Source organism: Anomaloglossus baeobatrachus, chromosome 4, assembly GCF_048569485.1.
Source record: "Anomaloglossus baeobatrachus isolate aAnoBae1 chromosome 4, aAnoBae1.hap1, whole genome shotgun sequence".
Taxonomy (NCBI): Eukaryota; Metazoa; Chordata; class Amphibia; order Anura; family Aromobatidae; genus Anomaloglossus; species Anomaloglossus baeobatrachus.
This window is the reverse complement of record NC_134356.1, coordinates 243057585-243085282: the sequence shown is the minus strand read 5'-3', so window position 1 is coordinate 243085282 and position 27698 is coordinate 243057585. Positions and strand designations below refer to the sequence as shown.

The window sequence follows — 27698 nt, the reverse complement described above, 5'->3', positions numbered from 1 at the left end:
GATCACTTAAGATGCAGCGATGATATGACAAGTCATTAGGAGAATAGTCTTTCACTGGAAAGGAACAACCACGGGAAGGGCAGTCTCCAGTCAAGGAAACCGCCTATACCAAAACATGATATCCATCCACAGACAGCTGTTTCGGGGTATTTGCCCCTCATCAGTGTGGAGTAGGAAACTGGCTAGTGGGAACAATGCCTAGTAGAAGACTACAAAGGTAAGGATGGTTGACCTCGGGGAGATCAACATCCAACACCGCGGAGATACCATCACGTGTTTCTCAACGCAGTGACACTAGAACAAGGCCCCCTGGGAAAATATGCAAAACAAAAATGCCGCGGAGACACCATCACATGTTTCTCAATGCTATGGGGAGATAAGGTATGCACACCAGTGACTATGTAAGGGGAATACATGAAATAGCAGAAACTACTGTGTGAATTTTAGGTTTTTGCACCCAGTTCAGACTTAGAATGGTGTTCCAAACGTTATTCCTTATATGTTTCTCAATGCTGGCATGAAACTAGCCAGGTCTTTCACCGGGAAGGAACAACCATGGAAGGGCAGTCTCGGCAGTCAGCTGGTTCGGGGTATTTTGCCCTCATCAGCGTGGAGAAGGAAACTGGCTAGTGGGAGCAATGCCTAGTAGAAGACAACATAGGTAAGGATGGTTGACCTTGGGGAGATCAACACCCAACACCACGGAGACACCATCACGTTTTTCTCAATGCAGTGACACTAGAACAAGGCCCACAGGGAAAATATGCAAAACAAGAAAGCCTGCGGAGACACCATCACATGTTTCTCAACGCCTGAAGGAAACTAGCCAGGTCTTTCTTTGGGAAGGAACAACCACGGGAAGGGCAGTCTCCAGTCAAGGAGTTGTTGTTGGTTGTGGTTGTTTATTCCCGGTGAAAGACCTGGCTAGTTTCCTGCCAGCTTTGAGAAACATGTGATGGTGTCTCCGCGGCATTCTTGTTTTGCATATTTTCCCAGGGGGCCTTGTTCTAGTGTCACTGCGTTGAGAAACATGTGATGGTGTGTCCGCGGTGTTCGATGTTGATCTCCACGAGGTCAACCATCCTTACCTATGTACTTTGATCAATGATCACTTAAGATGCAGCGATGATATGACAAGTCATTAGGAGAATAGCTATGGGCAAATCAACATTGAGCCACTGGACAAGGTCTTCAAATTGAGGAAGAAGGAAGGACAGGTCACAAAGATATGGCTCATACATAGTGCGGTCTTTTCTGTGGTACCATAGTGATGTGAAACACGGATGATAAAGGAAGAAGACAGAAGAATCAACGCCTTTGCAATGTGGTGCTGGAGAAGGATGTTATCAGTACCATGGATGGCAAAAAGAGCAAACAAATCAATATTGTAACAAATCAAGCCAGTGTGATGCTAGTCACTACTCATGGACTAGCCGTGAGGCTGGGTAGTCAAGAAGTCTGGGGTCATATACCAGTAGGGCTCATAATATTCAAAAGGGTAAGACAAAGGCGTAGTCAGGTCACGGTCTGATATCAGAAAGGTAACAAATTGAGACAGAGGGGTAGGCAAACGGGCAGTCAGGGGGCAGGACAAAAGGTCAGGAACAACTGATCAGAGACTGAGCACATAACAAGGCACGCAAAACACCCCTAAGGCTGCTTTCACACATCCGTTTTTTTCCTGTGCGGAACAATCCGGCGCTTTGCAGAAAAAACGCAACCGTTTTTTTTTTACCCCCGGTTGTGTTATTTTTGCATAGACTTACATTAGTGCCATATTGTGCCGCATAGGCTTGTGTTCCATCCGTTTTTTGCCGCATGCGGCAGATTTAGCCGATGCGGCGGCCGGATGGAATGTTGCCTGGCACTTTTTTTGTCCGGCAAAAAAACCCGCATCGCGTCGCATCCGGCCGATGCGGAGCGATTTGCAATGCATGTCTATGGACGCCGCATGCGGCGTCCTACGGCAAACACCGCATCTGGCCGCCGCATGCGTTTTTTCCACTGCGCATGCTCAGTAGCCTGCCGCAAGCGACAAAAAACGGACGGGTCGCATGTCAAAAACGTATGCAAAGGATGCGGTTTTGTCGCCGCATCCGTTGCATAGGTTTTAGAGCCGGATTGGCCGGCTCTGCTAAAACAGGAGGTGTGAAAGCAGCCTAAGCTATAAAGCTACAACTGGCAGTGATATGATCATAGCCAGCAAGCTAAATAGCCAGCTAATTACCCACAACGGATGACACCTGGAGGAAATCAGGCACTCCTGGCCAAATTGGGTAGCTGGGCTGTCAATAACAATACTGGCACATCCGACACAAACCTGACTCAGATTGGACAGCTGGGCTGTCACTCATAATACTGACAGCCCAGCATGCCCCAGATCCAGATCGTGCGGCTTTGCTTTCACTCAAAAACTTGCCAGCACACCCCTGCCATCTTTGGGGTGGCTGATCTGTCATTCACAGTATCCTTAAAACAAAGTGAGTAGTTAATTTGTGACAGTTCTCCCTTTTCTAGTGGTGGCACCACCAGACCCCCAGATTTTCAAGGAAACCTTGAATGAAAGGTCCTGATTAAAAGATCAGCCTTCACATCTCCAGCTGGAATCCAAGACTCTCCTCAGAACTTTATTCTCTCCAATGAACTAGATACTGGAGGGAATTTCAGACCCTGAGAGAATTCAAGGTCCTCTGTGCCTCATACTCCAGATCTCCATTGACTGACACCAGAGGCGGAGATGAGGGAGATGATAGTGAAGGAACAAACTCTTTTAATAGAGATATATGGAATATGTTAGGGATGTGAAAAGAAAGGGGACATTCTAACCTAAAGCCACTGGATTGACCATCTCCAGAATCTCATAGGGACCAATGAACTTCGGACCCAACTTCTACAAATTATAAAGGCGAGCTTTTATTAAATTGGCATTAGGGACTAGATTAATAGCACAATCATAGGGACGATGACAAGGTGATGCAAAATATATTTTTTGTAAAAAAAAATAAAAGCAGTTTTATTGTGTACTAGGTGTCAAAAATAAAAATCAATATACGGTAATTCTGGTATCGCTGTAATCGCACTGACCCACAGAATAAAGCCATCTAATTACTTATACAGCATGGTTAAAGGCATAAGAAATAATTCTGCCTCCCAAAGAGGGAATTAAGGCTTGGCTCACATTTATTCTGCACACTACGCAGAGCACTTAAGCCCGCTTTACACGCCACAATATATCTTACGATGTGTCGGCGGGGTCACGTTGTAAGTGACGCACATCCGGCATCGTAAGGTACATTGTAGTGTGTGACAGGTACGTGCGATTGCGATTGAACGAAAATCCGTTCATCGCATGCACGTCGTTCATTTCTCATGAATTGAACGTGCGGTTGTGTAATGTTCCCGAGGCAGCACACATCGCAGTGTGTGACACCCCAGGAACATTGAATGACAGCTTACCTCCATCCGCGGCTCCCGCCGACAATGCGGAGGGAAGGAGGTGGGCGGGATGTTTACGTCGCACTCATCTCCACCCCTCCGCTTCTATTGGCTGGCTGCCGCATGACGTCGATGTTACGCCGAACGTCCCTCCCGCTCCAGGAAGTGGACGTTCGCCACCCACATTGAGGTGGTATGGACGGGTAAGTACGTGTGACGGGGGTTACTCGTTTGTGCGGCACGTTCAACAAATTGAACGTGCCACACATACGATGGGGACATTGCAAATCGCATACGATATCGAATGCAAAATTGCAACGTGTAAAGCAGGCTTTATATCGCAGTTTCCGAGTAAATCTTTGAAATGCCTGATTCAGACAGAACCCCTGACTGAAAATTCCCTATAATGACACACATACTTCATACTTTCTCTGGCTATCACAGGGGATGATACAGTAAGGAGTAGGGGCACCTAGACTAGCCCTCAGACCAGGGACCCTAAACTGTCCCTTATTCCAGAGGTACGCCAGATGGAGGCGAGGTCTGGACTACCAGCGTAGCCTTGACTCTGGAATTGCTCTGGTCCTACATCCCTTCTCCCCCACCCCTAGGCAGGGCTGGGATAGGAGTAATGAATCCCACAAATACTGAAAGACAGGGGAAAACCAAGGGTCAAACTGACTGCAAGCACACATAAAAGGAAAAGACATATGTGTTCAGGGAGAAATAAAGTATGGGAAGGAAATAAACAAACAAATACATTTCCACCACACACCAAATAGCATACAACAGTTCACCAACAACTGGATCATCACGCAAAAAGACCAAAAAGGCCGGTATCACTGGAGCAAAACTAGAGCTATAATTGGCATGAGGGACCAGGTTTCACCATCTGTTATAGGGCCGAGGTGGCTGTGATAGGTCTTTAGCAACTTGTGAAGACAGCAGCAATTCACAAGCCAGCAGGAATTACCTTCTGCTAGACCCATCACCAGCAAGCACAAAACCGGTCGACATTCAGCTCTGACAGAGTGACTCAACAGCACCAGATGTCGTGTCAGACTTTGCAGTTTAACCAGTCTGAAGACACCAATACATCTGATGAGATTAGAGCAAAACATCGCATAACACTGGCCTATAATCCAGCCATGCTTGTCTTATTAAGCGTACATAAAAGTGCGTTCCACCACCTCTTTTGTGTACAACTTAAAAGCTGGATATCACCAAACAGACGCCACACAGAGTCCAGAGTATATCTATTGTCTCATTAGTGAATGCATTCATTTCAGTCACGTATGTTGTAGAATTAGATTTAAACTCTGATGTAAGTGCTCAGCAGAGAGCACAGGATAAATATAAAATGATCCAAAATGTTCAGTACCCCAAAGAGCCACCAATTAAAGCTTCTACTCAACCTACCAAAAACAAGTCCCCACTCAGGTGTTCATCATCTGTTAATACAAATATAGGGATTTCCATATTACTGGTAGCATAAGGGCTCTGGAAAAGCACTAAAGCTTCTCACCCCATAAAAAGAAATCCAGCAAAATCTGTGCTCCCAAATCCAAATACCCCTCCCTTCTGAGTCCTTCATGGTGCTTAACACTAGAACTACTGGACTCGTGACACCTATATAGAAATACATGGTGCAAAGTAGTCAAAATGACTACCTCAGTAGTTCTAGTGTTAAACCGTAGTAAATGTTCACATTTGGCATTACAATTACTGTAGTGAGGAGAGTCCAATTAATTAATGGGGTACATGTCTTCAGAAGTTCAAGCTGGGCACAATATAGGGGCACTACAACATACTTGGCACTACAATGTACGGTCACTACAATGTATAGGCACTAAAATGGCAAGTTACTATTTGAACTCTGCAACATCCATTGCTGTTTGTTTCTAAAAGACACCCAGGATCACTACACCTGTAGCATCACTACACCTGTAAGATGAATTGCCAGAGGGGTGAAATTTCCAAATTGTGGTCACTTAAGAGAGGTTTCCTCTTTGCTGGAACTTAGGGGCTCTGAATATGGAGTCCACAAACTATTCTATGAAACTCTGCACTCTAAAAGTCAAATAGCACTCCTCCCCTCCCAAGTCTCATGATGTGGCCAAATGGTACTGTACAGTCACATATGGAGTGTCATGCTCACGAGAAATTGTGTAACAATCATGCTGTAATTTTTACCTATCTACGCTCGTGAAAATGTAGATCCTGGAGATAAAGCAACATTTTAGTGGTAAAAATGTTATTTTTTTGTTTCACCGCCAAATGGTATAACATGTTGTGAAATATATGTGGTGTGAATATGCTCATTGCAACTCTAGATGATTTCATTAAGAGGTGTAGTTTGTAAAATGGGGTCACTCATAGGTGTTCTGCTGTTCTGACATCTCAGAGGCAATGACAATGTGACAAGGCACCAGCAAGCCATTGCAGCCAAATCTGCACTCCGATATGGCGCACCTTCCTTTTTGAGCTTTGCATTGCCACACTCAAGAAAAATTGTGTAACAATTTTTTGGTCCATTTTCTTCTGTTACTTTTGTGAAAATTAAAATTTTGGGCTTTCAGCATCATTTTTGTTGAAAAAAATAATTAATTTTCACTGCTCAATGCTATAAAAATTCTATGAAGCACCAAAAGGTTCAACATGCTTACCACACCCCTACATAAATTCCTTCAGGTGTAGTTTCCAAAATGTTGTCACTTTTGTGGGTTTTCTGCTGTTTTAGAATCTGAGCAGCTCTCCAAATGCGACATATCATCCGCAATCTATTCCGGACAACTTTGCACTACAATAATCAAATAGCGCTCCTTCCAATCCTCGCCATCTTGTGTGCCCAAACAAGAACTCATACTCATATATGGTGTATCCTTGTACTTGGGAGAAAGTGCATAACAAATTATTTGGTCCAATTTCTCAGGTGAGCCTTGTGAAAATGAAAAATTTGAGGAGAAAACGTGATTTTAATTTTTATGGTCCAACGTTTTAAAATTCTGTGATGGACCTGTGGGTTCCAGATGCTTAACATACCACTAAAAAAAATCCTCAAAAGGTGTAGTTTCCAAAATGGAGTTATTTGTAGGGGTTTCCAATGTATAGACACATCAGGTACTAAAGTCAAATGGAGCGCTGTCCCCTCCAAACCCTGCCGTGTGCCCAAACAGTAGTTTTCCATCACATATGAGGTATCAGTGTACTCAGGAGAAATTCCACAATAAATTGTATTGTCAATTTTTTATTTTTACCCTGGTAAAAATTGGGACTAAAGCAACATTTTTGTAGGAAAAATGTATTTTTCTATTTTCATGGCTCAACATTAAAAACTTTTGTGAGACACCTGTGAGTTTCTAGTGCTCACCACACCTCTAGTTAAATTCCTTAAGGGGTTTAGCTTCTAAAATGTAGTCACTTGTGGGGTTTTTCTACTGTTTAGCACATCAAAGGCTCTGCAAACACTACATAGAAACTATATTACATTACAGGCAATTTTGCATTCCAGAAGTCAAATGATGCTTATTCCATTCTGAGCCCTGCCATGCACCAAAACAGTAATTTTTCACCACATATGGGGTATTGACGTACAAATTTGATTTTTTTATTTTCCCATCTCAGCGTTATAAAATTCTGTGAAGCACATGTGGGCTCAAGGTGCTCACCAAACATCTAGATAAATTCTTTGAGGGGTGTAGTTTCTGAAATGGGGTAACTTGAGTGGAGTTTTCACAATTTAGGCACATCAGGGGCTCTGCAAAAATGATATGGTGTCCGCTATATATTCTGGCCAGCGCTTCTTCCCTTTCGAGCTCTGTCTTGTGCCCAAACAGTAGTTTCCCAGCACATATGTGAAAATGCAAAATTGTGGGGCTAAAGTAACAGTTTTGCAAGAACAAGTAAAATGTTGATTTTTTCCTTCCACATTGTTTTACTTCCTAAAGGGTTAATAAACTTTTTGAGTGGTTTTGAGCACTTTGTGGAGTGCAGTTTTTAACTTGGTGTCACTTTTAGCCATTTTCTGGGACATACTGTAGGCCCCTCAACATCACTTCAAATGTGATGTGGTCTCTAAAATATTGGTTTTGTAAATTTCATTGGAAAAATTATAAATTGCTGATAAACTTTTAACCCTTCTAATTTCCTAATTAAAAAAAAATAGTTAAAAAATGGTACTGATGAGAAGTAAACATGTGGCAACTTTTATTTATTTGTGTGGTGTAACTTTCTAGTTTAAGGGAATAAAAATTAAAAGTATGAAAATAAACGTAAAATTTACCACTAACGTGTCACGAAAAAACAGTCTTGGAACCACTGAATATGTTGAAGCGTTTCAGAGTTCTTACTTCATAAAACGATACTAGTCAAATTTGAAAATGAAGCTGAGTCATTAAAGTACAAAGTGGCTCAGTTTTTAAGGAGTTAAATGCTTCAATTCCCAGAAGTTAAAGATTGAAATATTAAAGCGCTTAAATAACCAATACAATTTTTTTAGAATTGTTCAATAAATAATAATTTTTTAGGAGTTCCATTATATACAGTATTTCAAAGGGAACCTGTCATCACTTTTTTTGGCCTATAAACTGCGGCCACCACCACAGGGCTCTTATATACAGCATTCTAACATGCTGTATATAAGAGCCCAGGCCGCTGTGACTACATAAAAAACAATTATAATACTTACCTAGCGGTCGCGCTGCGGTGGAATTGGGTCACGGGGCCGGCGCCACCTCTTCCGGCCATCTTCGTCCTCCTTCTGCTGAAGCCGCGGTGCATGACGCGTCCGACGTCATCCACACTCACCGGCATTCAGGTCCTGAGCAGGCGCACTTTGAGGCGCACTACAATACTTTGAGGGCAGATCAAAGTATTGCAGTGCGCCTGCGCAGGACCGGCGAGTGTGTATGACGTAGATGCGTCATGCACACAGGCTTCAGAAGAAGGAGGACGAAGATGGCAGAAAGATGCGGAGCCGGCACCGGAAAACAGAGACGCCTCCGTAACCCAATTCCACCGCAGCTCGACCGTTAGGTAAGTATTATAAAGTGTTTTTTATGTAGTCACAGCGGCCTGGGCTTTTATATATAGCATGTTAGAATGCTGTACATAAGAGCCCTGTGGTGGTGGCCGCAGCTTATAGGCCGAAAAAATGATGGCAGGTTCCCTTTCAATGTATATAAAGACTTTGCACTGAGATGTGTTACTGAATTGTTAGTGATGGGTAAACACTAGTAATGGGCGAACACACAGATAACCGGGACCGGCAGACCTAACCAGATTAACAAAAATCCGGTTCCAGCAAGGAATTGATCCCGGGTATCTGGCCAGACCCCAGTCCCCATATAAGTCTATGGGAACCAGAATCAAGAAGCAAATGGGCTATACTTACCGCGTCACTGGCGCAGCTGTACACTGCTCCCATGGCCGTTCATTTACCTTCATGCATATACACTGCTTCCCCTGCCCACCAGTGTCTGTGATTAGTTGTAGCCAGACACGCCCTCTACCTGAATGACAGCATGTCTGACGCTTCCAATCACAGACGCTATGTGCATCTATCCTGGTATAAAATATATATTCTGATACCTAGCACAGAAAAAGCCCACAGCTACAGGCTCTTATCTTGGCTATGTATCAAAATAGGAAGAACCACATGTGGCTTTTTTTTTTTTTTTAAATTATTGATATAATTAAAAAAAAAACAAAACCGCATGCAGTCCCCCCCCAATTTTGATACCCAGCTATGATAAAGCCTGACAGATGGCCGCTGGAATTCTCAGGCTGGGGAGACCCATGGTTATTGGGAGCCCCTCAGCCTAAAAATAGCAGCCTATAGCCACCCAGATTTGTCACATTAGACGCAACAATCCCAGCACTTTACCAGGCTCTTCCCTATTGCCCTGGTTCGTTGGCAAACGGGATAATTTAAGAGGTTATTTTTAATGTAAAATATAGACCTGCAGTGAGAAGTGTCAGACACGCTGTTACTCAGCGTGGGGGCGTGTCTGATTGCAACCAAGCACAGACACAGGTGGGCAGGGAAAGCAGTGTATATACATGAAGACTAATGCCTGGCCCCGGAAGTGAATGGGTGGCTTCAGAAGCAGTTACAGCCGCATTGGAGATGTATTTTGTTTTGTTTATTTCTCCTTTATTTTTTTGTTTTACACGAGTGCCGGACCCAGATTATTAGGTGGAATTCCTTGAGTATTCTGGGCCCGGACCAAGCAATCGGGTACGATTGAAACCACGTGGCTCCAGACTTTTACAGTCTGGGTCCATCCATTACTAGTAGACACATTGATGCATATTTTGAAAAAGACAAAATAGCTGGTTAATAGCATTGGAATATACTTTCACTGAAAAGCAAAGTACACCTTTAAGACCATGTGCACACAATGAGTATTTGGTGAGTTTTTTAACTCAGTATTTGTAAAAGAAAACCAGGAGTGGAACAATGAAAGGAAAAGTATAATAGAAACTTGTGCAATACTTATGAATTTTTTAACCAATCCTAGTTTTAGCTTACAAATACTGAGATAAAAAACTCACCAAATACTCAATGTGTGCATGTGGTCTAAAGCAACACTGTCATTTTTCTTATTTTGTCATTGGAGTGGTATAATTGATGCATGTTCAATGTCTACAGTACAGTACTTAACAACCACCATCTTCTTTTTTTACGGTCATCTTCTAGTTGTGTCTAGTTGGATCGCTTCAGTGTTTGCCAGGTGAGCTGGAGGTCACTTCTCAATGTAAGTCCATGACAGAAAGAGCGAGGCTCTCATAGACTTATAATGATAACTTGTAACTATTGCCTCTAACTTTCGGTCAGTCGGGAGCCATTCTTACAAGATCACAGAAAGGGACCAGAGTGGGACCAGAAACGGAAGATGGCAACTAGTAAGTATTTTAGTACGTGCAGAAAGAGACATTAGTGATACCACTCAGGCAGTGAAATAAAAAAATAAATTGCGGGAGTGGGGCTTAAGCAATAGAAACATTTTTACTACCTGCCATTCTATTGATGTCCAATGTCTACACTGATACACTACAAATACACAATAATGGCATACACCTGTATATGTGCATGGTAGATAAGTAGGTGCACGTGCAGTCTAGAAATGCCTTTGAAAACATTTTGGCCACATTTTGGAATTTTATGTGTTTGCATAGCAGTTTTAGTATTGGCACCCTGTATATTTCACACTTGAATTTCATTATTTACATCTGCCATTGTAAGCTAGCAGCTGGTGACATCTGGAGCGTATGAGCTCCAAATATCCAACATCTGCCAAATTTCTGAAAAGCAAGACAGAAAAAACACTGCAAAATTTGAAAGCACAAACTTTCTTTTTATGGCAGAAACATAATCAATGTCAGGATTTTGTCTGCATGAAATATATTTTGAAAACAAAGAGTTTGTTGAAGAATACTTCCTTACCTCCGATTTCTGAAACAAGAATCTGAATTTTTTTAATTGGCCCGTTGACATCACTGAAGTAGCATACTGGCATTTTAATGGTAATTGTGGTCGAGGTAGCCATAACACTCCCGCTTGAATCATAAATAGGCACCGGTTTCATTACAGGACGAGGTGGTTCTGTACAAAGGGAAAAAAACCCCAATCATATATATTCAAATAATATGTAAAGATATATTGATATAACTTATCAAAAGTATGATGATTAAGATGGAATATATACATGCACAAAAATAGCAAAGTATCAATATAATCATATTTAATGAAGATATTTCTTGGTCACTATATTCTATATGGTGTTTGGATATCTTATAGAGAGAGGCCCCAGAGCAATGCCTGAGAAATTGACAATAGCTATATTCCCTGTGCAATACTAAGGAAATCCTGTAAACCTGATTTGTTGGTGGTCCTTGGAGACTAGCGTTGAGAAACACTGTTTAAGATGAAAAGCCAAAAAGTGCTGTATTTTGGATCCTTAATAAATTCCAAATATCGTATTGATGCTTTCAGCTATTTGAAAATCTGGTGTTACAGAGCTTTATTTACAGAGCCTTATGCTAATTCACAAGAAAATCACAGCATGGTCCATTGAATGCAGTATATCAGCCTCAGTTTCTCTCCAGAAGCTTTGATCTCAGAGCTTGTAGTCACAGACTTGGTAAGTTAAATTGAAACCTCCATGGGATTAAGCAGCCTGCATTAAAGGGGTTGATCATGACTCCGACATCCCCTTCTCAATTGCCATCGTTTCCCATGTAAATGAAAAGAAGGGAATTTTGTTTACTTACCGTAAATTCCTTTTCTTCTAGCTCCAATTGGGAGACCCAGACAATTGGGTGTATAGGCTATGCCTCCGGAGGCCGCACAAAGTATTACACTAAAAGTGTAAAGCCCCTCCCCTTCTGCCTATACACCCCCCGTGCTCCCACGGGCTCCTCAGTTTTGGTGCAAAAGCAAGAAGGAGGAAAAAAATTATAAACTGGTTTAAAGTAAAATCAATCCGAAGGAATATCGGAGAACTGAAACCATTCAACATGAACAACATGTGTACACAAAAAAACAGGGGCGGGTGCTGGGTCTCCCAATTGGAGCTAGAAGAAAAGGAATTTACGGTAAGTAAACAAAATTCCCTTCTTCTTTGTCGCTCCATTGGGAGACCCAGACAATTGGGACGTCCAAAAGCAGTCCCTGGGTGGGTAAAATAATACCTCGTAATAGAGCCGTAAAACGGCCCCTTCCTACAGGTGGGCAACCGCCGCCTGAAGGACTCGTCTACCTAGGCTGGCATCCGCCGAAGCATAGGTATGCACCTGATAGTGTTTCGTGAAAGTGTGCAGGCTCGACCAGGTAGCCGCCTGACACACCTGCTGAGCCGTAGCCTGGTGCCTCAAAGCCCAGGACGCGCCCACGACTCTGGTAGAATGGGCCTTCAGCCCTGAGGGAACCGGAAGCCCAGCAGAACGGTAAGCTTCGAGAATTGGCTCCTTGATCCACCGAGCCAGGGTTGATTTGGAAGCCTGTGACCCTTTACGCTGGCCAGCGACAAGGACAAAGAGTGCATCCGAGCGGCGCAGGGGCGCCGTACGAGAAATGTAGAGTCTGAGTGCTCTCACCAGATCTAACAAGTGCAAATCCTTTTCACATTGGTGAACTGGATGAGGACAAAAAGAGGGTAAGGAGATATCCTGATTGAGATGAAAGGGGGATACCACCTTGGGGAGAAATTCCGGAACCGGACGCAGAACCACCTTGTCCTGGTGAAACACCAGGAAAGGGGCTTTGCACGACAACGCTGCTAGCTCAGACACTCTCCGAAGAGAAGTGACTGCTACTAGGAAAACCACTTTCTGCGAAAGGCGTGAGAGAGAAATATCCCTCATTGGCTCGAATGGTGGTTTCTGAAGAACCATCAGCACCCTGTTCAGATCCCAGGGTTCTAACGGCCGCTTGTAAGGAGGAACGATGTGACAAACCCCCTGCAGGAACGTGCGTACCTGTGGAAGTCTGGCTAGGCGCTTCTGGAAAAACACAGAGAGCGCTGAGACTTGTCCCTTAAGGGAGCCGAGCGACAAACCCTTTTCCAGTCCAGATTGAAGGAAGGACAGAAAAGTGGGCAAGGCAAAAGGCCAGGGCGAAAAACCCTGAGCAGAGCACCATGACAGGAAAATTCTCCACGTCCTCTGGTAGATCTTGGCGGACGTTGGTTTCCTAGCCTGTCTCATAGTGGCAATGACCTCTTGAGATAATCCTGAAGACGCTAGGATCCAGGACTCAATGGCCACACAGTCAGGTTGAGGGCCGCAGAATTCAGATGGAAAAACGGCCCTTGAGACAGCAAGTCTGGTCGGTCTGGTAGTGCCCACGGTTGGCCGACCGTGAGAAGCCACAGATCCGGGTACCACGACCTCCTCGGCCAGTCTGGAGCGACGAGGATGACGCGGTGGCAGTCGGCCCTGATCTTGCGTAACACTCTGGGCAACAGTGCCAGCGGAGGAAACACATAAGGGAGCTGAAACTGCGACCAATCCTGAACTAAGGCGTCTGCCGCCATAGCTCTGGGATCTTGAGACCGTGCCATGAACGTCGGTACCTTGTTGTTGTGCCGGGACGCCATGAGGTCGACGTCCGGCACCCCCCAGCGGCAACAGATCTCCTGAAACACGTCCGGGTGAAGGGACCATTCCCCTGCGTCCATGCCCTGGCGACTGAGATAATCTGCTTCCCAGTTTTCCACGCCTGGGATGTGAACTGCAGAGATGGTGGAAGCCGTGGCTTCCACCCACATCAAAATCCGCCGGACTTCCTGGAAGGCTTGCCGACTGCGTGTGCCGCCTTGGTGGTTGATGTATGCCACCGCTGTGGAATTGTCCGACTGAATTCGGATCTGCTTGCCTTCCAGCCACTGCTGGAACGCTTTCAGGGCAAGGTACACTGCCCGTATTTCCAGAACATTGATCTGAAGTGAGGACTCTTGCTGGGTCCACGTACCCTGAGCCCTGTGGTGGAGAAAAACCGCTCCCCACCCTGACAGACTCGCGTCGTGACCACCTCCCAGGATGGGGGTAGGAAGGATTTCCCCTTCGATAATGAAGTGGGAAGAAGCCACCACCGAAGGGAAGCTTTGGTCGCCTGAGAGAGAGAGACGTTCCTGTCGAGGGACGTCGGCTTCCTGTCCCATTTGCGTAGGATGTCCCATTGAAGAGGACGAAGGTGAAACTGCGCGAAAGGGACTGCCTCCATTGCTGCCACCATCTTCCCCAGGAAGTGCATGAGGCGCCTCAAGGGGTGTGCCTGACCTTGAAGGAGAGATTGTACCCCTTTCTGTAGTGAACGCTGCTTGATCAGCGGAAGCTTCACTATCGCTGAGAGGGTATGAAACTCCATGCCAAGATATGTCAGCGATTGGGCCGGTGTCAGATTTGACTTTGGAAAATTGATGATCCACCCGAAACTCTGGAGAGTCTCCAGAGTAGCGTCGAGGAATGCCTCTTGAGAGGGTGCCTTGATCAGCAGATCGTCCAAGTAAGGGATCACCGAGTGACCCTGAGAGTGGAGGACCGCTACTACAGTAGCCATAACCTTGGTGAAAACCCGTGGGGCTGTTGCCAGGCCGAACGGCAGTGCCACGAACTGCAGGTGTTCGTCTCCTATGGCGAAGCGCAAGAAGCGCTGGTGCTCTGGAGCAATCGGTACGTGGAGATAAGCATCTTTGATATCGATCGATGCAAGGAAATCTCCTTGGGACATTGAGGCGATGACGGAGCGGAGGGATTCCATCCGGAACCGCCTGGTCTTTACGTGTTTGTTGAGCAGTTTCAGGTCCAGGACAGGACGGAAAGACCCGTCCTTCTTTGGGACCACAAACAGGTTGGAGTAAAAACCGTGACCCTGTTGCTGAAGAGGAACAGGGACCACCACTCCTTCTGCCTTCAGAGTGCCCAGCGCCTGCAGAAGAGCCTCGGCTCACTCGGGAGGCGGGGATGACCTGAAAAATCGAGTCGGGGGACGAGAGGTGAACTCTATCTTGTAACCGTGAGACAGAATGTCTCTCACCCAACGGTCTTTTACCCGTGGCAGCCAGGTGTCGCAAAAGCGGGAGAGCCTGCCACCGACCGAGGATACGGATTGAGGAGGCCGAAAGTCATGAGGAAGCCGCTTTGGTAGCGGCACCTCCGGTGGTCTTTTTAGGACGTGACTTAGACCGCCATGAATCAGAGTTTCTTTGATCTTTCTGAGGCCTTTTGGACGAGGAGAATTGGGACCTGCCCGCGCCCCGAAAGGACCGAAACCTCGACTGCCCCCTCCTCTGTTGGGGTATGTTCGGTTTGGGCTGGGGTAAGGATGTATCCTTTCCCTTGGATTGTTTGATGATTTCATCCAAACGCTCGCCAAACAATCGGTCACCAGAAATTGGCAAACTGGTTAAGCGCTTTTTGGAAGCAGAATCTGCCTTCCATTCCCGTAGCCACAAGGCCCTGCGGAGTACCACCGAATTGGCGGATGCAACCGCCGTACGGCTCGCAGAGTCCAGGACAGCATTAATAGCGTAAGACGCAAATGCCGACGTCTGAGCAGTTATGGACGCCACCTGCGGCGCGGACGTGCGTGTGGCTGCGTCAATTTGCGCTTGACCTGCTGAGATAGCTTGTAGCGCCCATACGGCTGCGAATGCTGGGGCAAAAGAAGCGCCGATAGCTTCATAGATGGATTTCAACCAGAGCTCCATCTGCCTGTCAGTGGCATCTTTGAGTGAAGCCCCATCTTCCACTGCAAGTATGGATCTAGCCGCCAGTCTGGAGATTGGAGGATCCACCTTGGGACACTGAGTCCAACCTTTGACCACGTCAGGGGGAAAGGGATAACGTGTATCCTTAAGGCGCTTAGAAAAACGCTTATCTGGACAATCATGGTGATTCTGGACTGCCTCTCTGAAATCAGAGTGGTCCAGAAACATACTCGGTGTACGCTTGGGAAACCTGAAACGGAATTTCTCTTGCTGAGAAGCTGACTCCTCCACCGGAGGAGCTGAGGGAGAAATATCCAACATTTGATTGATGGACGCAATAAGATCGTTCACTATGGCGTCCCCGTCCGGAGTATCAAGATTGAGAGCGGCCTCAGGATCAGAATCCTGATCAGCTGTCTCCGCGTCATCAACCAGAGATTCCCCCCGCTGAGACCCTGAACAACATGATGATGTCGAGGGAATTTCCAAGCGAGCTCGCTTAATCGGTCTGGGGCTGGGGTCCGTGTCAGAGCCCCCAGCCTGGGATCTATGAGATACCCCGGGGGGACATTGTTGGTCCAACTGAGGGGGGCCAGGGAACAATGATTCAACAGTGTCCCTGTGCTGAGATACCGGTCTGGACTGCAAGGCTTCTAGTATCTTAGCCATAGTTTCAGAGAGTTTATCCGTAAAGACTGCAAACTCCGTCCCTGTCACCTGGATAGTGTCAGCAGGTGGCTCCCCCTGGGCCCCTCTTAGCAGAGGCTCCGGCTGAGTAAGTGCAGCAGGGGCCGAGCAGTGCACACAATGAGGGTCAGTGGAACCTGCCGGTAGCGGCGTCGTACATGCGGCGCAGGCAGCATAGTAAGCCTGTGTTTTGGCACCCCTGCCTTTTGTGGGCGCCATGCTATTGTCTTCCCTGAGCAACACAATAGGCTATATAGCCAGAAATCAACTGTGCACTATACAGTGTAAAGTATATACCATAAACATATAATTTATAATTACACTTCTGCACAATGGGGCTAGCACCACAGGTGCTGCTTACCACCACCCGCTTAAAGCGGTTGTGAGGCCACCAGAATCCCTGCCTGGGTCTCCCAGAATTTGTCCCCCTCTGCAGAGTCCGAGGAGCTGACAGGAATGGCTGCCGGCGTCCTGAGGAGAGGAGGGAGCCGTGGGCGTGACCCAGAAAGTGCGGGAACTGGTGCCCCACTGTGCACAGTGAGGGGGATGGAGTATGCAAAGCATGCTCCAGCCCTCGTTGCTGCTCGTCCTGTACAGCGTCCCGCCCTTCCCCTGCCTGTCAGGGCTGGGGGCGGGAGGAAAAAAGACTAGGCCGCAAAAGCCGGGGACTCGAGTAATAAGCGCGGCCGCCGTATAAGCGCGGCCGGCGCGGAAGTCCCCGGCGCACTACAAGTCCCAGCCGCGCCGCAGTGTTAACCATGGCAGCGGCGGTCAGCGCGGTAGTCCCCATACACAAACACACTCAGCGACGCTGAGTGTGTAATGGCACATTTAACCCGGTCAGCGCCGCGGTCCCCGGTGCACTAGCACACCCAGCAATGCTGAAGTGTTGCTGTGTGCGGTCCCCACGGGGACACAGAGTACCTCCAAGTAGCAGGGCCATGTCCCTGAACGATACCCGGCTCCTATCCAGCAGGCTCCTCAGGAGTTGTGGATGAAGCACGGTCTCAGTGCCTGGAGATCGATAGGATCCCACTTCACCCAGAGCCCTAAGGGGGATGGGGAAGGAAAACAGCATGTGGGCTCCAGCCTCCGTACCCGCAATGGATACCTCAACCTTAACAACACCGCCGACAAGAGTGGGGTGAGAAGGGAGCATGCTGGGGGCCCTATATGGGCCCACTTTTCTTCCATCCGACATAGTCAGCAGCTGCTGCTGACCAATCTGTGGAGCTGTGCGTGCATGTCTGCCTCCTTCGCACAAAGCATAAAAACTGAGGAGCCCGTGGGAGCACGGGGGGTGTATAGGCAGAAGGGGAGGGGCTTTACACTTTTAGTGTAATACTTTGTGCGGCCTCCGGAGGCATAGCCTATACACCCAATTGTCTGGGTCTCCCAATGGAGCGACAAAGAAAAAACAAACTATAAAAGGGGTTGCTGATAAGTCTTTAGCTTTACCCAGAAAGAAATGAGATAGGATGATGGAACTTTGCATTTATTCCACATACTCTCCACTGATGTCAATGTGAAGCCCCACAGGTGTTGTGTCGGTGCATTACCTTCAGGGACTCCACGTGGGATGGTCAGTCTGGTCTGGTCACAGGTAGGGAACCTTCTCTTTAGGATTTTGTGACGCCACTCTCGGTATTGCGGTCAGGGTGACCGCCACTGCAGATTAGGGGACGCCTGGGGCTGATGTTGGATGCAGCTAGATGTAGTGGCCTCCCGAGAGTGAGGCAAGCCCCAGGGCCCTGTGTAGGTGTGTGGAACCACAGGTCGCAGAATGACTCAGGCACAGTCCAGACAGTCTTTCAGGGTTTTTACTCACAGTAGATGGCAGGGTGAGTAACCTGGGCGTAGCTGGGATGAACCAGGCTGGAACCAGGTATCCTTCCGGCTGGCTGATGAGGGTGACTACCAACTCGCCTTTCTTAGCCCTGTGTGTTTTTGTGGTGACCCCGACTTGAAGTCCATATGGAGGTCACCCAGGGAAGTTGCTGCTGCCTGTTCTCCCCTCGTTTAGGCCCGTTTGCTTGTAGCCTGGACCAGGTCACTCCGGCTGCTTGCCTCTTGTGAGCTATGGGCCCTCTCTTTGCTACGTGGCTGTGGACTCTGTGGTGGTATGGTGTGGGTCTGAAGTGCCCTCACCGGCAGGTTTGGCAGGAGAAAATTGAATAAATCTCTGCACTGGGACCTGTTACCCTTGCAGGCCTGGTACCTCCCTGGCAGTCCCCTTACTCTGCCACTCCATTGCTCTCTCTAGCCTTGGGTGGATTTCGGGTGGCACTACCAGGTGACCGATCTCCCCCGTCGGTAGTCACTGCGCGTACGTTGTCAGATTGTGACAGACTCCAGGGTCTGCTGCATGCGACTGCTCTCCCTGAGCTGCACTCACTAACTGGCTCACTAGTGGGTCCTGCACGTCTGCTCTCTCTGAGCTCCACTTCAGACTCCTCACTCCTCTCTACTTCCTCTCCCCACTGTGCCTGCCTACGCAACCTAGCAACCAGGCTCTCTACCACACCCCTTGAGTGGAGATGGAGGCCACGCCCCCTCCTGGATTTCCCAGGGGTCCACTCAAAGGTAGATGTGTGAGACCTGATTACTATGCGCCTGTGTAGTCACACCTCGGTCAGCCTTCTGGATTACCTGTATTGTACTGCCCTCAGCATGCGTGCAGTACTCAGTGGTGCCTGACCAGGTCAGGGGCGCCACATCAACACACTTCTTACATTGGTATTCCAAGTTCTGTAAGCCTAGCAAAAAGAAGGATTTTGGTAATGCCTCAAACCAGGCATCCATAGCAACCATGGCATCAGAAATGGTATGAAATTTGGTACCCTTGAGGTGTTTCTTCAGTTTTTGAAACACATGATAGTCAGAGGTAGCTAGATCTGCTGAATAAGGTGGGTGGTCAACCAGCTGGAAGCCCAGCTCTGCCAGTTTTGCCGTGATCACTTGTGCAGTGTGAACAGAGGTGTTGTCTTTCGGGAACAAGATTCCTTTGGACAGCTTGCTGTGCCTTTTGCCCTTCAGAGCTGCCTTCAGTTGGTCCAAAAGATCAATGTAATACCTTGCATTGATGATGGAACCCTTTTGAAGGTAGTCCACTAGCTGCATGCCCTGCTTATCCCAGAACACAGTTGCCATTGCCTCAATTGTTGATTTTGCACCCTGAACTTCTTTGGACAAGGAAAACCATTGTGCCTCCACTCTTTTGACTGCACCATGTTTTCAGGGTCATACAAATAAATCCAGGTCTCATCTATAGTGACCAGTCGATCCAGGAAGTACTTATCAGTCCAGAAATGCTGACAAATGGACCAAAACGTTTTCACTCGCATGCTTCTCTGATCTGTTGTCAAACATTTGGGGACTCACTTTGCAGATAGCTTCCTCATGTCCAAATGTTCATAGATAATGACCCAAACACATTGACGGGAAATCCCCATGATGTCTGCTATTGCTTTAGCTAAAATTTGTCGATTATCCAGGATGAGGTTGCGCACAGCATTGACGATCTCTGGAACAACAACCACTCTTGGTCGTCCAGGATGTTCCTCATCATTGTTGCTGAAGTGGCCTGTTTTAAATTTTGCAACCTAGTTCTTTACTGTGGAATATGAAGGGCATTGATCCTCCAATCTCTGCGACATATCACCATGAATAGACACCATGGACTTTCCTTGCAGAAATAAGAATTCCTCTGCTCTCAGTTGCTATGAATATCGCATTAGACTCTGCCATTTTGTTTTCCCGCATGCATAGAACACTGTTGCCATAAGCAACAAACACAACATTTTTAAATCATATATTAGACACATAAGGCTTTCATGTGATGTAACATTTGTTACCATAGAAACAAAAAAAGATCACAAAGCTAAAGGCTTATCAGCAGCCCCTCGTACTCAACTCCGGTGTGGATGCCATTCATGGAACATTAATTAACGACCCATGACGTACTAGGTACTTCATGGATCGTGTGCGTTTAATCCCCACCCCCTGCCGTGGGCAAGCTGCGGTGATCCGCGCACATATCAGCAGATTTCAACAGCTGACATGTGTGCCTGCTAGTCGCAAGTGGAATCGCTTCCACCCGGCCGGCATTGAATGTAAAGCAGCATATCTGCAGATCTTAGCTCTGTAGCTGTGATCTGGAGGTATGGCAGAGCAATCAGATTGCTGATCACTATAGCCCCCTAGGGGGACTAGTAAAATAAAAAAAAAAAAATTAAAAAAGTTTTAAAAAATAAGAAAAAAATAAAAAACCTAAAAAGTTCAAATCACCCCCCTTTCACCCCATTGAAAATTAAAGGGTTAAAAAAAATAAAATATATACACATATTTGGTATCGCCGCTTTCAGAAATGCCCGATCTATCAAAATGTAAAATCAATTAATCTGATTGGTAAATGGCGTAGCAGCAAAAAAAGTCCAAATGTCAAAATTACGTTTTTTGGTCGCCACAAATTTTGCGCAAAATGCAGTAACAGGCGATCAAAACGTAGCATCTGCGCAAAAATGATACAGTTAAAAACATCAGCTCGAGACGCAAAAAATAAGAAATCACTGAGCTATAGATCCTGAAAAATAAGAACACTACGGGTTTTGGAAAATGGCGCAAAATGTGCGCCACTTTTTTTGGACAAGCTTGTGAATTTGTTTTAAACCCTTAGATAAAAGTAAACCTATTAATGTTTGGTGTCTACAAACTCGCACCGACCTGAGGAATTATACCCACACATCAGTTTTACCATATAGTGAACACGGTGAATAAAATATCCCGAAAACTATTGTGCGATCACACTTTTTTTGCACTTTTTCCGCACTTGGACTTTTTTTGCCGTTTTCCAATACACTATATGGTAAAACTTATGGTTTCATTTAAAACTACAACTCATCCCACAAAAAACAAGCCCTTATATGGCAAGATTGACGGAAAAATAAAAAAGTTACGCCTCTCGGAAGAAAGAGAGGAAAAACGCAAAATGCCCGGGGGCTGAAGGGGTTAACACCTGGTTCCTAGGGCTCAGGTGATATTGTTATACTACCTGAGCCCTGCACCTAACCAGTAGCTGTTTACTTGTCAAATATAACCGACAGCCAAAGGACATTAGAACAGTAGCAGTTCTCATTTTTTCAAGGTGACAGTTTAATCTAGAGGAAAGCAGCCACTGATTGGGTGCAGAGCTAACATGGCACAACAATGTAATGTGAGCCCAGTGAGTCCAGGCACCAATGTTACATACATAGCACCAGAGGTGAGTAAAGGCTGATTCTGTTTAAGGCCCGTTTCACACGTCAGTGAAAAACACAGACGTTTTTCACTGGCGTGTAAAACACGCACATGTCCCTGCGTGTGCCGAAAATCATGGCACACATGGGTTGTCTAAGTGCAATCCGGTCTCCGTTCTCCGTGGCCCGTGATTGCACCTAGAGATTCACTCACCTGCGCCCGCTCCCGCTCTCCGCGGTGCTGAATCCTCCCGCGGTGCAGCATCCGGCCGGCGGTGACCCCTGCAGCAGCTGCTTCCGGGTCGGCTGTGTCACGCATAATGAATATGCGCGACAGTAATCAGCCGGCACAGAAGGAGCAAGGAGAACGGGCTGCAGAGGACATCGCTGGACGCCGGGTGAGTTAAAATGTTTATTATTTTAAAAGCACGTTTTTTTCTGGCACGTGTTTCACGGACCACACCACTGCGTGGTCCGTGGAACATCAGTGATGCCAGAAAAAAATGGACATGTCTCCGTGCAGCAATCACGCACACGCGGGTACACTGCACGGAGACACGTGCAGTGACAAATCACTGACGTGTGAGCAGACCCATTCATTAGAATGGGTCTGCGTATGTCAGTGATTCTGGTACATTTAAAAAAAAGCACAAACGTACCAGAATCACTGACGTGTGAAAGGGGCCTTACAAAGAGGACTACAGCAATGAGAAGGCCATGTAGTTGCTGAAATGAACATGCTCATATACACAATACTGTGGGAACAGAGAACTGTTGAGATAGATAAATCAAGTAAATGTACAGTATGAGAACAAAAAGAAGCTTACGGTATCCTGTCTATATGGACTTCATTGGGTGGAGTGGCATTACCTTTCACCATTGAATGTCAATTGCCCCAACAAACACTTCTGCTCTTTTTTTCTGCTGATCCAGGTGGATCCTGGGAATGGACATCCAAATATCATATTTTGTTGGCTATCCCTAATCATAGGCCATTATGTATGACTCTAGAAAACCCCTATAATGTAAATGTCGGCAGGCTACAAGAAATTAATGGTCCAAGTGGTACATGGATGTAAATGAGTATATTTCTTTAACATTGGAATTTATTTAATGTTGGAGTAGGTTCATATTTGTGCCAGATTCTCTGTTAGGGAGCTTCATCACAAGTTCCATCATTTTCATCAGAAATAAAACAGCAGCTGCACTATTTTTTTCCTTTTAAAATGGCAGTCATCCAGACAGAAATGAAACAGACAAGCATTTTAGTTAGTGAGGTCCATCTGCCACACTTCGTGTGTCCATAATGAGACAGATCCGTTTTCTTAAGGAGTTAAGTTTTACTGTTAATATAACTGATGAAACAGAAAAACTGAAGTCTGAAGTCTAGTGTAAACACAGCCCTATATTGGTAATCCGGCTCAACTCACCTCTGCATCACAGCTGATGTCACATCTACAGATATCGGCACGCTCACTTTTGCGAGCAGCGCGATCTCAATTAATAGGACGTGCTCAATACATGAAGTCCCATTCACATGTGGTGCAGAAGTATACAGAGCCGAATTATCGCTTCAAAAATGAATTTTTAATCTCACCTTTTACATCAGTAGTAATTCTCATCTGAATTTTTGGTCCAGCCCCAGCACTATTCACTGCATAAATCTTCAAAGAAAGAAAAATGGATTTATTTACATTAACGTATGAAATTGTGAAATGATATATTTAAATTTCATAAGCCATAAAAGATAAGCATATCAATTCTAATGATTCTAATTGTTATTGTAACAAACAACCCGCAAAAATGTATCTTTAACACTAGAACTACTGCACTCGTGACACCTATATAGAAAAGTGCAAAGTAGTCAAAATGACTACCTCAGTAGTTCAAGTGTTAAAGGAAACCTGACAGCTGATACATGCTGCCCAAACCATGGGCAGCATTTATCAGCCACTGACTGTATTACTGTGGCAGCGTTTCAAAGAAAAACATCTTTTAAAACTATAGATTAGTTGTAGAAGCGGGTCTTTGGTGGTTTTCCCCGCCTACTGACAGTGTCTGACAGGTCTCTGCCCATTTGCATGTATAAAGACCTGTCAGTCCAGGGCAGCAGGCAGGGAGAAGCTGCCAGGGGTCTACCTGTTTGACTAGTCTGCAGTGTGGCTCAGTCCCCGGCCCGCTAAACATACCTGCCTAGGTTAATATAGCCAGTGGCGGATAGATGCAGCCCATCGTTTGCAGTGTAATGCTTAGCGGCTGTGCACAAGTTGACAGCACAAGTCGCTTACAATCGCTGAGGTCACTGATTTGCTGCAGCGTTGTCAAACATGCTGTCTGTGCTACAGACATCAACAGACACTGGGAGCAATGATGTAGACTCAGTGTTGGACCTGGAGAAGGTGAGAAGAGGTGAGTTTTTCTAATCTGCAGATGGGGAACAGGGGTTTCCCCAAACATGAAAAGCCTCTTAAAATCTGAGTCACAGGCAGCATTGGGATGGAATACCTCGCAAAAGAATAGATATTCTGGAAATATGTTGTAATAAGCACAATATGAGACTAAGGGCCGCTTTACACGCTGCGACATCGCTAGCATTTACTGGCGATGTCGAGCGCGATAGCACCTGCCCCCGTCATATGGCCGATATGTGGTGATCACTGCCGTAGCGAACATTATCACTATGGCAGCGTCACACACACATACCTGTTCAGTGACGTCGCTGTGACTGCCGAACAATCCCTCCCTCAAGGAGGAGGTGGGTTCAGCGTCACCGCAACGTCACTAAGCGGCCGGCCAAAAGAATCAGATGGGCGGAGATGAGTGGGACGTAACATCTCGCCCACCTCCTTCCTTCCTCATTGCCGGCGGACGCAGGTAAGGTGAGTTTCCTCGTTCCTGCGGTGTCACACATAGCGATGTGTGCTGCCGCAGGAACGACGAACAACATCGTACCTGCAGCTGCAACGATAATTGGGAATGGACCCCCATGTCACCGATTAGCAATTTTGAACATCTTTGCAACGATTGAAAATCACTCATAGGTGTCACACGCAACGACATCGCTAACGCGACCGGATGTGCGTCACAAATTCTGTGACCCCAACGACATCACTTTAGCGATGTCGTAGCGTGTAAAGCGGCCCTTACACATAGAATGAGTGAACAGATAAATGCATTATTTACAAACATTACAGATATGCTTATGATAAAATTCATATATGTCATGACATGCATGACACAATACAGTTGAAACCAGAAGTTTATATCCACGATCTAAAAAGACACATATGCATTTTTATCTCACTATCTGACATGAAATCAGAATAAACCTTTCCCATTTTAGGTCAATTAGGAACCAAAATTATTTATAGTTGCCAAATGCCAGAATAATGAGAGAGAGAATGTTTTAAGACATTTTAATTACTTTCTGGAAAGTAAAAAAATTACATACACTAAGAGTACTATGCCTTTATACAATATGGGACAGCCCATATGATGATGTCATGTCTTTGGAAGCTTCTGATAAATTTATTGGCAACATCTGAGTTAATTAGAGACACACCTGTGGATTTTTTCTAATGCACACATGAAATTGACTGCTTAGACACTCAGAAAGGAGATGAGTTCTGTGTACCAGAGATGAATGTGCTTTGGTCAGACATGTGCATATCAACCCAAGAACAAAAGCAAAAGACCTTGTGAAGATGCTGGCAGGAGTTGATAGGATTGTTTCATTATCCACAGTGAAACATGTACTGTATCAACAGGGGGCGGAAAGGCCACTCTTCCAGGAAGAAGCCATTACTCGAAGAGAAACATGAAAAAATCCAGATTAATGTTTGCAAATGCACACAGGAACAAAGATCTTAATTTTTGTAGACATGTTCTGTGGTCTGACAAAACTAAAATTGAACTGTTTGCCCATAATGACCATCATTACCTTTGGAAGCAAAAAGGAGAAGCTTTGAAGCCTAAGAACATTATCACAAATCTGAAACACGGGGGTGGCGGCATCATGTTGTGGGGTTGTTTTGCTGCAGAAGGGACTGGCGCACTTCATAAAATAGATGGCATCATGAGGAAAGAAGATTATGTGACAATACTGAAGCAATGTCTCAAGATAGCAGCCAGGAACTTAAAGCTTGGGGAGAAACGGGTCTTCCAAATGGACAATGACCCAAAGCATACTGCCAAACTGTTACAAAGTGGCTTAAGGATAACAAAGTCAATGTTTTGGAGTGGCCATCATAAAGCCCTGATCTCAATCCTATTGAAAATTTATGGGCAAAGCTGAAAGGCAGGTGCGAGCAAGGCGATCTACAAACATGGCTCAGTTACAACACTTCTATGAGCAGGAATGGGCCCAAATTCCTACCAACTATTGTGAGAAGTTTGTGGAAGGATATCCAAAACGTTTGACCCAAGTCATACAGTTAAAGGGCAATGGTACCAGATACTAATGAAATATATGTAAACTTTTGACTTTGCAGAAAGTAATAAAAATGCCTTAAAATATTCTCTCTCTCATTAGTCTGGCATTTGGCAAATATAAATAATTGTGGTTCCTAATTGACCTAAAACATGAAAGGTTTATTCTGATTTCATGTCAGATAGCGAGAAAAACATGCAGATGTGTTTTTTTAGATAGTGTATGTAAACCTCTGATCCGACCATCAAAAAACCTCAGCATTCTTTAGAACGATTTCCCCTTTATTAAGGTGCAAGGCCATTTTTTGCCTTATACCACACAGTCTATATATTAGTATTTCCACAACTGCTACAAAAAGCAGGAAAAATAAACCAAAAAACACTGAGAAAATTATTGACTGTCTTTTAATATAATAGGTATTAAAACTAATGAAAGTGCTTGAATGACTACAGTCATATGCAGAGATGTAAAGTGATCACTTACACTGATATTATATGTATATCCACCTTTAAGTCCTTCTATGATTGCAGTTACGGATTCGTCATTTTTTTTAATAATGCTTAGATTACGGATTTGAGATTTTGTTGGATCATCTTCTTTATACACCAGTGCTTGGAACATTTGGATGTTTCCATTAGGCTCAGCTGGAGGAATGAAGGTCATCTGAACTTTGGTCACTTCATTTGGAATTTTCTGAATTGTTATGTTTTTAGGTGGATCATTTGGCACTAAAAGAAAATATTATAAGACAAAAATCTAAATAGTTAAAAATATAACTAGTTAAACCGTAGAGACATCAATCCTATTTAACCTTTAGTCACTTTATATAAAAAATTGAATCAAATGGATTGATTAAATATTAACCACTTCTTGACAATTTTTATTCTTATACCGTTTTTCAGAAAGCCATTCTTTTTATTTTTTATAAGGCTTGTTGTTTAGTGAGACAAATTTGTAATTTTGAATGAGACTATTCACGTTACCTTATAATGAGCTAAAATAATAGGAAAAAATCCAAGGGCAGTAAAATATTGAAAAAAAATGCAATTCTGACATTGTTTTTTTTTATTTGATGTTGTGCTATCAAAGTGATCTGACAGCAGTGGTGTACAGCTAATAACGTCCCGTGAGTCAGGGGGTCCAGTGCCATAGCCGGGTCCTACACACAAGCCATAGCACTTTCAACTATACTGGCATCCTGTATGCTGGTACAGTTGAAGGCAAAGATTTAACAGAGAGCCGTCAGCTCCCCCTCCTTCCATCATTCTCCTTCTGCGTCTAAGCTCTGACGTCAGCACAGTGGGTGCAACAATGTTACTACATGACGCCTGCTTTGCACAGCAGTCTTGAGCTTCAAAAATCTGCTGCGAAGATAGGAGCAGTGGAGGGACAGTGAGAGATGAGTATGTATATTTTTTTTAAATCAATGAGTATATTGTGGGGGCCATTATACTGTTTGGAGGGCTGTGTGGGTCACATTATACTATTTGGAGGTCTATATGTGGGTCAATTATACTGTTTGAGGGGCTATTTCAGGGAGCATTATACTGTTTGGATAGTTAGATGTGTTGCCATTAAACTGTATGCTGGCAATTATACAGTGTGCACGGTTGTGTGGGGTCCCTAAAACCGTGTGGAGGGTTGTAATAAAAAAAGACAAAAGTCCAGCTTCACCACATAAAGATCCAGGAAACAGGTATC

General features: G+C 45.3%; 1 protein-coding gene across 1 annotated transcript in view; it reads right to left on the bottom strand.

Annotated features, from left to right (window-relative positions):
• PTPRQ (protein tyrosine phosphatase receptor type Q) overlaps window positions 1–27698 on the bottom strand; it is an 855789-nt gene that overhangs the window by 172576 nt on the left and 655515 nt on the right. The window contains exons 47-49 of the mRNA XM_075342420.1: window positions 26481–26725; window positions 23166–23232; window positions 10883–11041 (exon numbers count right to left, since the gene is read on the bottom strand). Coding sequence (XP_075198535.1) covers window positions 10883–11041; window positions 23166–23232; window positions 26481–26725 — 471 coding nt within the window. The remainder of the gene's footprint in view (window positions 1–10882; window positions 11042–23165; window positions 23233–26480; window positions 26726–27698) is intronic.